At 33.1% G+C, this 15,592-nt stretch overlaps 1 protein-coding gene across 1 annotated transcript; it reads right to left on the reverse strand.

Moving 5' to 3' along the window:
- Window positions 1-1,881: 1,881 nt before the first annotated feature.
- Window positions 1,882-12,475, reverse strand: LOC124355677 (cuticle protein 38-like). The gene is made up of 3 exons (XM_046806839.1): window positions 12,421-12,475; window positions 11,156-11,527; window positions 1,882-2,428 (listed from the first exon to the last, which is right to left on the reverse strand). The coding sequence occupies exons 1-3, from the start codon at window positions 12,430-12,432 to the stop codon at window positions 2,063-2,065; spliced, it is 750 nt and encodes a 249-aa protein (XP_046662795.1). The 5' UTR covers window positions 12,433-12,475; the 3' UTR covers window positions 1,882-2,062.
- Between the last annotated feature and the right edge of the window lie 3,117 nt (window positions 12,476-15,592).

Consider the following 15,592-nt stretch of genomic DNA (forward strand, 5'->3'; position numbering starts at 1 on the left):
TAATTTGATTTCATAATAGCTATTACAAGCAATGAAATAAGTTTCTATGATCTTGTTATCTAAATGGTATTATCGCCTCACTTGTTAATTAGAAATAGAAAAAGACTTTTCATCTAGTAACTAGGGATTTCTTAAATTTTCATATGAAATCAATGATAAGGTTTACTTGTCTTACCAATTCAGCCAAATATTACTACTATTTATCTGTTCAGTGCACTCAACCTGTGTAGCTGGAAACAGAGGCACATATTATTATTTATTAAGCCCTTGTCATTTCTGATAAATATACTATCAGGGTATCCAGTCACGCCTGCTTCTAACTTTTGTCTAAAGGTGAATTCTCGTAATTCAGCTTTAATTACTAACTATTCGGGTTGATCTTCTAATTTGTGTCATATTAAATTGGCTTTAGTAATATTGAATTAATCGATGAGTAAATAGTAGTTTTAAATATTTATGTTAACAGTACAGTTTTAGAATGAATTTTATACATTATCATGTTATATTGAAATCTGTAGTGTACATTTTAAAGTGTATAGTTGATTCCTAGAGATCAAAGAATGGTATATGTGACCGATCAGACAAGTTTCGTTTTCGACCGAAAGCCTCAGTTAAGTCGTACGTTGATTTTGCGCTCAGAAGGGGGTAAATTGTAATATACAGTATGTTACAATATCTACATTATTATATTACATGTACATGATAAATTACTCAATCATATTGGAGGTTCAATGCTGGTGTATACCAGGAAATGTTATAAAATCCAAGTAGCAACAAACAACTGTAATGAAGTTTGGGTCCTGCAGGATGGAGCACCTCCACACTATGGCCTGCATGTCCCCGATTATTTAAACAATATTTTTCCAAATCGATGAATATGCAGAAGAGGAAGTATCGGGTGACTACCAAGATCTATTTCCACTTGACTACTTTGTGTTAGGTTACATAAAAAACAACGTCTCTATAACGAAACCCTTGTGCATTAATTACCTTAGGTACAGAATAGTAGTGGAAATTTAAAACAATCGCGCATGCATTCATACAGCGTGCCGTTTTGTTTCTACAACAGGCATGGGTATTGTCAAACTGTCCTGGGACAGAAATTTGAACATTTAATACAAAAACAAAGGTTAGTAAGTTTTAGCCGTAATATTGCTTAATGCAATTGTAATTATTAGTGCTATTGTAACTTTACCTTTAAAAAACCGCCCCCCAAAAAGCCAATTTCGGGGAAATGGTTTGTTTTTGTTTCCTAGAGGGGGGGTCCTGAGTTTCATTTTTTGTATCTTCGTCCAGTGAAGTTTGAGCAGTATCCATCCATGTTTTTAACTTGATTAATTTCTTGAATAATATCAGTGACTAAAAAGTTCACTTCTATTTATAGACAGGTGTCCTGAGTTCCATCCCTCCATCTTTATCAATTGAAAACTAAACAGAGTGTATCCATACTTTTAACTCACACTGTATATTTCTACGTTTCCTGTCGTTTTTGTTTATTATTTTTCATCATAACGTTGTGTTTAAATGTTAAATAAGCGGATTCTGCATACATAATCTACCTAAAAATAACAGTTATAAACACACGTAACATTGCGTTTCAATCTCAGTAAAATAAATGTGCTGGTGAATGTACAAAACCAGTTATAATTTCAAGCAGCACGAAATCACTTCAGTATTGTAAATACCAAACGTATTGTTAATTAATAAACAAATTTATTATTAAAACAACCATGGCATTAAAATCATTGTTATTGGACGGGTAATAGTTTGTTCACATTTCCATTCTCAATAAATTACTGATTATTAACTGTACTTAAAACAGTCATTGGTTTGGTTAAAAGTAAGAAGGCTACCAAATATCCAGGTTCATTTCACACAGTATTTTCCTAAATTAAGGTCTTTTTGTATTCTCTAAATATAGCAATAAACCTATTGACATGGAAAGCTAATAAAATTAACTAATTTGGTGTTGTATTAAATTTAATAAAATATAAATTTATACAACTTGAGATTTTTTATAAAATTAAATTTCTTTGGATAAATTTAATTTATACTGGTTAATTTAACCGTGATAAGGGGCAGGGTAACCATAGGCTCTGCCGTAGTGGGGAGCGGCGTAGACGTAGCTGAGGGGAGCGCCGGCAGGGGCAACCACAGGAGCAGCGTAAGCGGGATGAGCATAGGCAGCGTGAGCGTAGGCGGGAGCGGCTACCACGGCAGGGGCGGCATAAGGCCTGACTACGGGTGCGTGGGCGGCGTAGGCAACAGGAGCGACGGGCGCCACTGGTACAACAGAGGAGGAAACTTTGTAGGTATTGGAGTAGGAAGTAGCCACCGGTGCGTGGGCGACAGCCAGCGGGGCGTGGGCGACAGCCAGAGGGGCGGGAGCGTAGGCCGAAGCCGCGGCGACGAAGAGGGCAATGAGGGCCTGGAAACATAAAATAAAGTAATAGTTCAGTAGAAGTTAGATAGATTTAAGGATTCCTAAAATAGGTACACACTAAAAAGTATTTGCAAAGATAGGGTACAACAGATAAAAAATGAAACAGTATTTGCGATGACTTGGAAATAACTACTACAGCTATATAATCCAAATATCTCAAACAATAGAGTGTTTGGCGTATTAATTATTTGAGTATTCATTTAATAGCCTACTTACTATTGAAATGGGTATTCTACTAAGGCGGACTATACTAAATTTCTTATTCACACATTTTAACTAGCATTATTAAATTGCATTTTTTAATTGTTAATAAATAGTACGTAGTAGAAAAAGTACGTCTGATATGGAAAAGGTCACACATCTTGACTGATGCCTGCTTTTTTTAATTCTTTAATAAATTTATTTCTTTTACTGTAGGATTTTCACTCATACTCCAAATCGGAAACATACGGAATATATTTTAGATCTCAAATTTGTTTGTGAGAATACTTATGAACATTTACTAATCTAAAGTAATAGGCATAATATTATTTGTTTACATTTGAGATGGTGAAATAAAATAAATTAAATTAAGTAACAGAACGTTAATATGCTCATACATAAGTTTTTTTTTTTTAATTATTTGATAATGTGATATGAAATCTTTAGTGTAATCATACTGTAGATTGATAGTGGTACTGAATTTTATACCAATTATTTTAAATACATAAGCCATATATCGGACAGTCTACCAAATATTTCATTTCAATTCATTCAGCATTGCAGGTCCTTTCCAGTATAATATTTTTTAACTCAAGTGATCTTGTAACATGAACGTTGTAACCCGAAAACCAATTCGTTATTACATATTTTTTGTGATTGTATTACTTCATTTATCAAATGAGAACGTTTTTAAATATTCATTAAACTTATTCATTACTATTCTTTGTTATTGAAATCAATATGGCATCTATTTTAAACTAACGTTGTGAAATTTATCATCATACAAATGTATCGACTTTAACTATCTTCTAGGTAAATATCAATATACCTGTAGGTATCAATTGAAAGATTTGATAAAAGACAAATTTCACCGATCCTGAGGACTGGGTAAAGATTGATTTTGTTTCCTGAATAGATAAAATAACTTTTTGAAGTTTTCAATAACATTTTAGTCCTTTAGCAGTTATTAAATTAAATACACCATGGAGTTCATTCAATCAGTTTTAGCAAATGTTAAATTTTTTGTATACATTTATAAAAACTCAAACTGTTTTCATTATTAAATGACGATTGGTACTTATCAAAATTGGTTAAATCAAATGTTTGGAAATGAAAACGGTTAGATTTCAAAATGTGTATTGGTCTCCCTAGCGATCAAACCCTACCTTAATAAAGTCCACATGAACCACTATGATAAAATTCTAAGTACAAGATCAATTTATGAATATTTTGTCTTTAGAACTATTTTAAATTCAGTAAATTAGAAGTTTTACACAAAAACATATTCTTGGTACACTATAATTCTTTACTACAATGAACTAATCACATTTGTACTATTTCAACCATTTCAACCATGAATTTCATATTGTTTGAGAATGGCACAAATTTTCAACATTGGATTCTCTTTATAAAAGATTTTATAGTAACTCCCACGAAAAATACATTTTCAGCAAATGGATAAAAAAAAGAACTCTCCCCAAACGCCTGACGTAGAGGAAACACTACCTCTATTATGTTAAGGCCCATATTTTGATATTACTTACATGTATTGGATTATTTTTATGTATACATTTATATATTCTGGGTATTCAAAATATTGTTCAAAATATATTATTATATGTCTCTTTGCATTATATCTCAGAAATGAACTGATCTTTAAACGAGAAATTTTCCACAAATCTTCATTTAAATGTAGGTAGCATAGTTTTCGATGATGGTGAATGTCACTCTACAGGATTTGGCTGAGCGTTAGCAAATATTGTTACATTAATTTTACAGATAACCATGATATTATCGAGAAAATAGCATAGTTTGTACAATAAATTTGTAAACAATTTAATTAAAATCATATGAGATTTTAACAGGTGGCACGTTAACACACGTAGCTTATTCTTGCCTTAAAAATAAATACTACTAGATTGAAAGTCAATGTTAAATTTTAGTAAAAAGATTTAATTTTACCGCACTCTAGCGTTGTAGTACCCTCTGTACATAGCCAGAACATTTTTTATGTAAACACTGATATGAAATGTTACTTAATGAACAATAATGTACATGAGTTACAAAATTATAATTTTGCTAGCAACATTAGAAAGACACAACGTGCTATGTCGTTATTCTACTTTGTATGTATCTAAATATTTATAAAATACAAAAAATGCTTATACTCACAAGCTTGTACATGTTGGCAGAGGTGTGTGTTGGTACCATTAGCTATTGTGTCTACTGCTTATATAGTAGCAGGGCCTCTGCCAAGGGCACAGGCGGCCGTGTAGCTTCCTAGCCCCACTCGATAGTGTTTCACCCCCACCAAGTCTTTTGCTCACTACATATATATATGACAACTTATAGCCGCTGGAGGCACCTATAAGTTCCTGGAAGTGAAGCTACTTCAACATTAGATACTTGATACTTGTAAAAATAAGGTACTTATTCTGTGATTGAAAGAACGATTTCTTAACTACCCTATAATTCACACTACTGGTTAAAAAATCAAGAATGTCTTATGTTCTTTGTATAGGTTATCGACCACTTGTACTCTGACCTCGTCTACACTTATGAGCTCTTCTTTCTTGCCACTCCCGAACTGATACTTGTCCCTCGCAATGATTGTACTCTTAACCTAACACTCTTTGCAGTTTATAGGCAGTGTAAGTAAACTTAAAACCAGAAATTACTTGGTGAATATTTTTTAATTAAGAAATGATCCCACGATAACTTTATGGGATACGAATAAAAATAATATTGTTCTTTATTGCGTGACACAATAAATTACAATATTGCATGTCATGCGTCAACGTAAGTATATAAAATACATACGTACATCAGATAAATGATGTTCGTCAAGGTAAATAGATAAAATGCAATACAATTCTTGTATGTATCAGAACCGGAGGTTTCGTGGTTGTTAATTTCAAGAATTTTCATCCCAGCGGCCCATTATAAACTTATCAGTCGAGTAAAATGCCTTTGATCTAAGAAAATGTTTTAGTCAAGTTTTGAATTTTTTCTTTCATTGAGTTGTTTGATGTCCTCAGGGAGCCTATTGATTAGTCCGACTCCAACTTGTGATGGCAAGTGTTCTAAAGCTGCCGTTCTGTGTTGTTCGACTCGAAAGTTATCCCTGTCTCTAGTCCTTGCCCCGTACCAACTCGCATTTAAGTCAGCACTACAGGGTCACCCTGAGAATATAGAGACAGGGCAGGGTCGGTAGTCCAAGCTTCCTAAAGACATCTTTGCATGACTCTCTGGGATTGAATTTTAAAAGGATTCTTACGGCTTTCTTTTGAGATCTGATAAATCATTCAAATCTGTATTTGGAACAGCTTCCCCCAATCTCAAGCCGTATGTCAAATTTGGATGTATCGGACCGAAATAGGCCATTTTATATATATCCACCGAACAAAATCTTGCAAACTTGGTCAGGAAATAAATTATTATGTGATCAATTTAATCGTCCCATGTCAGTCCCCGATTAAGATACATTACAGGGAACTCAATGGATGCCTCCACTTCAAGTTTGTTTTTTATCTGGTGCAGAGAATCGTATCGTCAGCAAATCGAATAATTTTTTCATTCTGGATCGCTGAGTTCAATCTGTTGACTTAAATAACAAAGGTACAACAGTGTCGCATGATGCACACAATCTAAAGCTTTGGAGAGGTCGAGGAATATGCTTAGAATCTCGCCTCTCTAGGCCCTCGACAACATTGTAAATGAGATTCTTTACGGCACCTATTGTCGACTTGTTTCTCATGAACCCAATTTGTTCGGGATATAGAACCTTGTGGCGATCAAGAAATTATTCAAATTGTTTGAGAAAAGCTTTTTCGAAAATTTTGCTGAAAATTAGGGGGATATAAATTGGACGCTAGTTGCTTCGAATGCAAGGATCATCCTTTTTGAAAATTGGAATGACTTTGGCAATCTTCAATGCCCACAGGAATACGCCTTGAGCAAATGAAATATTGATCAGTCGGGTGATTGGAGTCAAGAGGTATTTGAAGCACACCTTGAACAATCACACAGACATGCCATTGGTGGCCCTAGATTTTTTTCTGCCTCAGATCCCGCACGATACGGGCCACCTCTTCCTTATTCACAGGAAAAATAACCATAGACGAGATCGGTCTCGTCAATGGATCATCGCGAGGACTGTCCAAAAATGAGTCGTCTCGTTCAGCCACAGTTGATAAATATGTGAAATTCACTTGCCACTTCAAACGGATCACCAATTATTTGATTTGTTGTTTTAAGTGTCGGAGTTAAAAATTAAAAAAAAACCTTTTTGCTTTTTGCTGTTTTCTATAATGTTCCAAGCGCTTTTTGAAAAACTGTCGTGCCAAAATGTCGTGCCTTGGCCTTCCTTATTTCTTTTCGATAATTTTGCTTGAAATTTAGAAAAAAGTTTTGAATTAAAAAAAGGACTCAATTCATTTTCGGTCCTACATATATCTAATGATAAAACTTGAGCCTTTGTCTTGATTTCAGAATATCCTGAGTAATCCAGGTATCTCTTCTTCTTTGGAAACGCTCTTTGAAATTTTTGTAAAATTACTTGTTTTTCAAACGCATTGAAGGCTTCCTCCACTCGATCGAAGATCCAGGTATTACCACGACTTCCTGAGAAAATTGTTGAAAAGATCAACGGTTACAGACATTACATCTCGTTTTATTTTTAAGGAAGGAGGTTCACATTTGGGTTGGAGTGAGTGATTACGGCTTCCACGGCAGGCACTCGTGTTGGTGAGTTCATGGACCATTTTAAACCGAAAGAAGATAAGATATCGCGAAGCCGCTGGACCAGGAGGTTAGCGTAGTCCAGAATGTCGATGTTGAAGTCACAAATGATGATGAACTTTATTAATTTTAAATGAAAAAATTAGAAGTGTTTCAAAATTTTGAAAATATGTTGTGCTGCACCCATTTGGAGATTTATATAAGCCAATTACTGTGATTATCCAAAAAGATTTTTGATCAAATTTTATTTCGGCCACTTCAAAGTTTAGATCACTGCTATAATCCACCTTTAATGGATGGTAATTTAGTTGATATTTGACACATCGCAATAGTAGCAGCTGTGAAGCCATGCTCAGAAACAACAAATATGTCAGGTTGCAGCTCTTCTGCTATGACTATTCTGCTATGAGCATCAGCTTTATTTGTGGCAGACTGTGCTTTCTGGTGCACAAAAGAAAATGCTTGAATAGAATTTTTAATTTTTTAATTTTGATTTGTGTTTTCTTGAGACTTTTTGGTTGTGAGATTCCCCGATTCTGATATTTTAATGTCAGATTCATTCAGAATATTTTCGCGCTAAAAATAAAGGATATGACAGAGAGTATCTAAATACACTATGTTCTTGTGAGTTTGAGATCAAGTATTTCTACTGGAATAGTTTATTAGTCAGTGTCATGCGTGGATCATACACAGTTACAACATTTTAAAAGGTTTATTTTTTATATAGTTCTTACTGATCACTATACCCTTGATATTAAAATTTACGATATTGATATAAATATAAATTTAATTTAATTTAAAAATTTATATGTAGCCTAATATAAATATCTGAATAGACAGATATTTCAGGCTGACTGTTCAGTAATAAATAATACTGATGTGAATGATAGTGTAAAAGGTATTACAATATTTGTAATACAGAGAGGTCAAAAAGACCTATCACTTTTTAAACTCAGCTTTAATTTACAAAACTTACAAATCCATGTACTCAATAAATCGTTATATGGGCACCGTTTATGGATGCCTCTAAACATATCAAATCAAAATTCAATCTGCTGCCAAACATTTATCACCATTTCTTAAATATCGCTTGCAATAGCATCCCTTATACCCTCGTAGGTGGTCCAGGTCTCTAATATTCTCTGAATAATCAGAGTTTATATTGTGTTAACATACATAGGGCCGGAAAAAATCCTTTAGAGTTAAGTTTGGATTCCTTGGTGACCATTGTATTTCCCGTCTCAATCCATTGATTTTGAAATTTTTATTCCGGAACATGTCAAACATGGTTATAGAAATATGGTGGACTACAATCCTGCTGGATGTAAATTAAGTAGTTTAAATTTAGTATATTTGGGGAAATGTAAGAAGTTCAAATATATCTTAATTAATGGTATAGATTACAGAATTCTCTGCAAAGAAAACACTCCATCGTGCATTAAAGCACACCAAAACTGTGACGTATGAAGTTTCACGTTCATATTCGTCACAATTGTGTTGTGGTTTTGGCCCCAAATTGTATAGTTATGATGAGTAACATGATTAATAATGAGATATCTTGTTTCGTCTTAAAACAATTGCCTTTTTAAAGATATTATCATCCTAGTGTAGGAAACGTCTGTGATATGCTAAATTTCGTTTTGTTTTTGTTTGTTCGTTTCATTTTTTTATGTGTAAATCGATTATGTACGACATGATAAGTGTTGGTTATATGTAATTTTTATTTTTACACCAACAAAGAATATTAGTAACTAATTACCAAGTAATTATAATTCAATATTTGGTGTAATTTTTTGTTTTTGTACTGGAGAATGATTTTTACAATTTCTACATGTCTTGATTACCTTCCAAATGTCATTTCCCATAGTTGGCGATTAAAATGCAGCCTTAGTTCATTTTCCCGAGGACAAGTTCATAATCGAAAGAACGCAATACAAAATTATATTTCTCATGGACTCTGGGTATGCGCATTTTCCACTTTTTAAACCATTTTTATATCCAATGTCTGTGTTACCGATCTGTTAAAGTCAACGTTGAAATCCTCCCTGACATACTAAGACTAAGAGTATGGCGCAAAGATTTGGATTAATAAAAATAACTTTACATCCTTTAATTTATGAAGATGACACTTTTGGGGAGACATGTTACCAAAATAAAAATAAACTAATAAAACATTCACTTTTTGCTTAGATGAGGGATGACGTCAATGTTGAGTCATATACAATGCTAATAATTTGTGGAGCGTATCAAGTTAGAGTACACAGATTGCGATTTCTTTAAATGAAGATAACTTGCCTCAGAACTTTTTATCTTTATGTCAGGGTATCAGATGCTATCCAGTAAGAAGATGTTGCAGAAAAGGAGTTTCTCTTGATAGCCATAACCTAACTCATGCATTCTAGAAATGTTTTATATTTTTTAGCTGTTTGTGCTAAGTTTCTTAGTGACGTCTAAGTGGAAAAAAGTTAAATGTGTCCTGGATGAACGAGACTAGAGAAAGTTCATAGATTAAATTTCTAAAATAAAAATAAGAGTTTTCACTGATGGAGTAAAAGATTTCAATTTTGGAGTTTCAAATATAGGGAGAAGCAGGACGGAGTTATACATTTTCTATGCGGAAGGGAATATTTGTGGTAGGGGATATTTCTCCTTTTTATATCTAAATTACTATAAGGTAAGTATGTGTTCCTTCAAACGACCGTACTCACATCAGACGTTGGACAAGAAGATTTTCTCTTTATGTTAAGTAGAATGTAAGAGAATAATTCACTTAAAAGGCTCTAAAACAATCGTTGGTTGACCAATATTACAATTGATTGGTCCACATATGTTGACCAGCGGTACGAAAATGAACCTTATAGAAACAACTTCATTAAATAAAAACAGATATTTGGAATTATTACAATTACGAAAGTGATACTAGAACACATTTTTCAGTTGGCATAATCTCCAATGCTAGCCTGCAACATAGATTTAAACATTGAGGGGCAATTATACAACACAGCTTCTTCCTAAGCATCTCCTGGATCACCCATAATCATACATCATACATCCCTACACAGATGCTGACAGTTCAAGACAACAGTGCCTTTCCACTGGGGTTATGATTAAAAGCCTAGTTTTGATACCGTGACAATTAAAACTCTTCCTGGGATGAATTATAGTTATTTATACAAATTCATAATCTTGTTCAAACTTTATTAATTTTTAAATATTACCTAACAACGAAACGAATATTTAATTCTTAATCACTATCACAATTATAAATAATGTGCCTAAAAACTCCCCTTAAAACTGTTTCTGGGTTAATTCCACCTAAAATTGGTCACAGCTAAATGTCAGAGTGTTTTATTACCGTTATTAACAATTTGAGGTGAATTGTTAAGGTTTATAATTTAATTTACATGTCAACTAAATAACTGAATATTTAACGATATTTTCCCCTTCAAACCAAACCTTTACATAGCAAGTCTCTAGGCACGTAGGAAGCTGAAAATGCGTTGAATGCAGTGAGGGACTTCATTGAAGACGACTTTCTTTTTGGCTGCTATAGAAATCACTACAATACAATATCAAAAGATGAGTATATTGCCTATTTTAAAAGATTGTTACGTTTGAAAGTACTAGAACAGTTCTGTTTTTAAGGTGGTTGTAAATAAGAAAATACAGTTTGATTGTTCAAAATTTATTAAAATATAAATTTAGAACATTTATTATAAAAATAATTCCCTTTATACAAAGGTCAGTAGTTGACTTAGACAGGTTTACTTAACCGTAGTAAGGAGCAGGGTGACCATAGGCCTTGCCGTAGTAAGGTGCGGCGTACCCGTAGCTGAGGGGAGCGGCGGCGGGGGCGACTACGGGGGCAGCGTAAGCGGCGGGAGCGTACGCTCTGTAGACGGGGGCGGCAACCACAGCAGGGGCGGCGTAAGGCCTGACGACGGGGGCGTGAGCAGCGTACGCTACAGGGGCGACTGGGGCGACAACAGAAGAGGCAACTCTGTAGGTGTTAGCGTAGGAGGTGGCGACGGGGGCGTGAGCCACAGCTACGGGTGCGTGAGCTACAGCCAGGGGAGCGTGAGCGACAGCCAAGGGGGCGGGGGCGTAGGCCGAAGCCGCGGCGACGAAGAGGGTGATAAGTGCCTTTAACAAACAATTCATCGTAAAAATACATGTATATTTTATTGTAGTTTAAAATGCAAGTTTAAAAATTCTAAGATACGAGTACTTAGGTATTAGGTGCTATTATTTTATTGCAATAATAATCATGAACGTAAACAGATGATTAATCGTCATGGACATGTCTGTAACTTAGTGATGTGTCGGTATAATGTCTGCAAGTCTTTAAGCTTTTATTTTATGATATTGATTCAAAAAAATCTCACTTTATTATTAAAAATCGCGGATTTTGAATAGAGAGCAAAGATTTTTGTAATACGTTATAGGCTTTGACTGATTTTTATATCCATCGTAGTACATAATTATGTTAATTTTTTATTATCCTGAGGTTTTCAGTATTTAAAAAAATGGCTAGACAGTTTTTATATTGAAAAGTGTTCATTACTTCTGTTTTATTGTCATTAAATTTTTATTTTATTTTCACAAAGAGGTTTTCTCATTTAAAAAACAAATCTGAAGGAATTAAAAATTTTATATTGATTGGTATGTATTCAATTTTGTTGATATTTTTAAATGCATTTATTTGATACAGTTTTCATGTACGCAATGTACTTAATTCATTTAACGAATTGAGTCAATCTAACGTCTGTACTTGACTTACCAACTAGAGAATATGAAATCTAAAACACATTAAATAATAGGGTGGTAGTAATTGAATTTATCCTTCCCAACATATCTGTGCTACGAATAAAAATCAGGGTAGTAATTCAAATGCTATTACATGGTTTTTATTCAAAATAATGATAAAAAGGAATTATGTATTAACTTAAATATCAAATTTGTACTTAGGAAAATAACTTAATACGAGTATGATTTATTTGCATTAATCTACGAAAGTTGAAAAGTATAATACTTACAAGCTTGAACATGGTGATTGTGAGCACAAGTGGTAGTGGACTGAAGGGCTCTGAACAATCGTGCTTATATACTGTATAGGTGTATAGCCTGGGTCACGGCCTACCTTGCCACTTCCTAGTTTGGCACTACGCCCTTCTAAATGGACTTACTTCTTGTCATGTTGGCAGCGATGGAAATAGTAATGTATGAAAGGTTATATCGCAGGATTGGATAGACTATATGATTAATTTATAATTGTAGAAAATTATTGTTTTAAACAACTAATTACCAACTACGTCGGACATTCATTGAGGCAAGAGTATAAAGCTTGAGCTATAGATCTTTGGTGCTTCAAACCGCATAGTAAAATAAATACAATGACTTTGTCTTTAGATTTGCAACTTTCACTTATACGAGAAAAATGTTTGATGCTTAAAATTTATTGTATCCTCCTACAAAAACGTAAAAGAGTTTGTAGTTTTATGAAGTAATTGGAATAATAAAGTATTAACCCATCTATGAAGTAAGAAAATTAATACTAGAAAATATCAGCAGTGTAAGAGTTGTATTGTTTCAAAAACAATTACATAATTTTAACATATTAGAAAGATTAAAACCCACAATTTTATGATATTTTCTGAAAAATCACGAGTCATGACAATAGTGGTTTTAAGTATCAATAGTATAGTATAAGTATTATGATATCCTTAAATATAGATATACCTTAATCTTAGGTATATTTATATTTCATATACCTACATTTATATAGTATCAGAGTATAGTATAAGTATTACGATATTCTTGAATGTAAATATACCTAAATCATTGAACTGAGATTGTGTCAAGTGAAATAATATTGAATTTTGAGTTTAGCTCTAGTTCATCTTCCTTTCATTTGAACGTCTGGTATCTGACGCTGTCTCAGACTTTACTCGTGTAATCTGGAGTTATGGTAGTTTGAAGTCGTGACGAAGAAACTCAAAACGAAACATTTACTTCTTTTCGACATCACAGAATAAGTGATATAGTAGTCTCATGTCTTATCAGGTACACAATCGAGTGCACTACGATGTGATAGACACGATCTCTAAACACGGTGGAACAACCGACTTGTCTACACATAATAAGTCTGAGATAGCGTCAGATGGAGTTAAACTCAAAATTCAATTAAAACAACCCTTACTACCCTAGCTAAGATATGAAATAATATCTTATATATAGCTACTTTAAGGACAGTTTAAAAAATCTGGAAAATAATAAAGTCATGCATAAATATGCCAAAAGTGTGTTTACAAAACTGTTTTATTGGTAGAGAAAAACCACAATATTTTCACACTGATAAAAATACCTAATGAATTATTAAATTAAGAAATTTTTGCAAACCCACATATTTCCAGAAGCTTAAATCTTGGTTATACATTGAACATAATGGCTCTTTTAGTTCTCATAAAAACTGTCGAAGAAAAAAATTTAGAGAAAACTACACCGAGGGTGCTTTTAGTGTTAACAATCTAAATATTTAAGCGCCATTTAAATATTTATATACAAATATAATAATTACAGAATTTAGTTTTCAGAGTCCTGAATGTTTGTTCTTGATTATAAAAATCAAATTCGATCCTCTACAGCCATTATTAAATTATATTATTAAACTTATTTGGCCATCTTTAATTTTAAATCTTAGAAGCTACGGTTACATATGTGTGGACTCCACAGGCTTTCCTACATTCGGTAAAGATTTGGCAGTTATCCAACGAATGCTTGATCTTTGTTTGGTAAATAATCGGCCATTGTAAATCAATTGTGATTATGAGGATGTTGGAATGTGTAGCTAAAGATGTACCATACTTTAAGCCCATTTTTGCAACCCTAACACGCACAATGCTAGATACACGACGTGTAAGCCTTTGTGGTATTATCCTATGATCTAATACAAATTCCTCAAGCTTTTTACCTAACGTAAAAAAAACACTAATTGGAACAGATAGAATAAGCGGTAAGCATAAGCATAGGCAAGAGAAATAAAAATAAATGTGATTAAAAAACTAATCTTAGTGATATTAATAACTGTATTTTAACAATTTAGACCGAATGAGATTAGTTGGAACTGATATTGTTGGAACCATAACTTTCCATCTGTTATGTATTGTCTTATATTCTTATTTTTATATTAAAACTAGAGCCAGGCACATCTAAGGAACTGGATTGTAATGGAAGAGAGGCAAATAATATTAACAAAGTTACAAATATACTGTATAAACTTATTGTAAATTGACTATTTCTAACTGATATTAATTATAATTAGCTTTCTATATTTATTTAATTTGCCTGAGTGTTCGCTAGGCGTAACAGCTCAACAACGTAAAACTATTCGTTTCTGGCTGTCTGCTTATCTGATATATTAGAAACGAACCGAACTATGTATAGACTGAGTATTTTTCATGAAGCTTTATTTCTAGATAGACAACATCGAGTTCGATAATGGTTCATGTAACTCCATTGGACTAGGATGAACGTAATTGAACATTCTTAAATGGAAGACCATAATTTTTACAAGAAAAACGCACAATAAATAAGTTGGTTAACAAACTGAGTGCAGCTGAAGTAGCCTAATTATCTCGTGAAACCTTTAAAATTCATATATAACTCCTTTTCTTCATAAATAAGGTAAGACACATACATAGCCAACGTATCGCGTAACAGACTTTACGGAGGTTGTATGTAAAATGTCAATTCTGTAGCTCATTCTATGCTCGAGATGTCTTGTGGAGAGATATACTTGCAAACGATCGTACAGAAAAAAAAATTTTAGATTTACTTCGTTAAAACAAAAAAGAAATCATTCCATCTTTAAGGCTTTTACACACACTCAGCCAAACCTGTTCTTTTTATTCGTTAAGTTGAGTTTAATAGTAGTGTTTACATTATAAAAGTCCACAAATCAAGTGATGGTGTTGCATGTGTTGGGATAGTTAGGCTGCATGAGGTAAAATACCACATATTAAAATGTCATACTATTTTACTAATTTTGTTTAAAAATTGATTTATTTCTTATCGATTGATGGATCAAAGTATCCTCATTACGTTTATTACTATTTCCCATGTAAATACCATACTAATGTACTCAGTTAGTTAACTAATTTATTTCTATCTTATCGATCAATGTATCAAATTAATTTCATTACATGTGTC

This window comes from Homalodisca vitripennis, chromosome 2, assembly GCF_021130785.1.
Source record: "Homalodisca vitripennis isolate AUS2020 chromosome 2, UT_GWSS_2.1, whole genome shotgun sequence".
NCBI lineage: Eukaryota > Metazoa > Arthropoda > Insecta > Hemiptera > Cicadellidae > Homalodisca > Homalodisca vitripennis.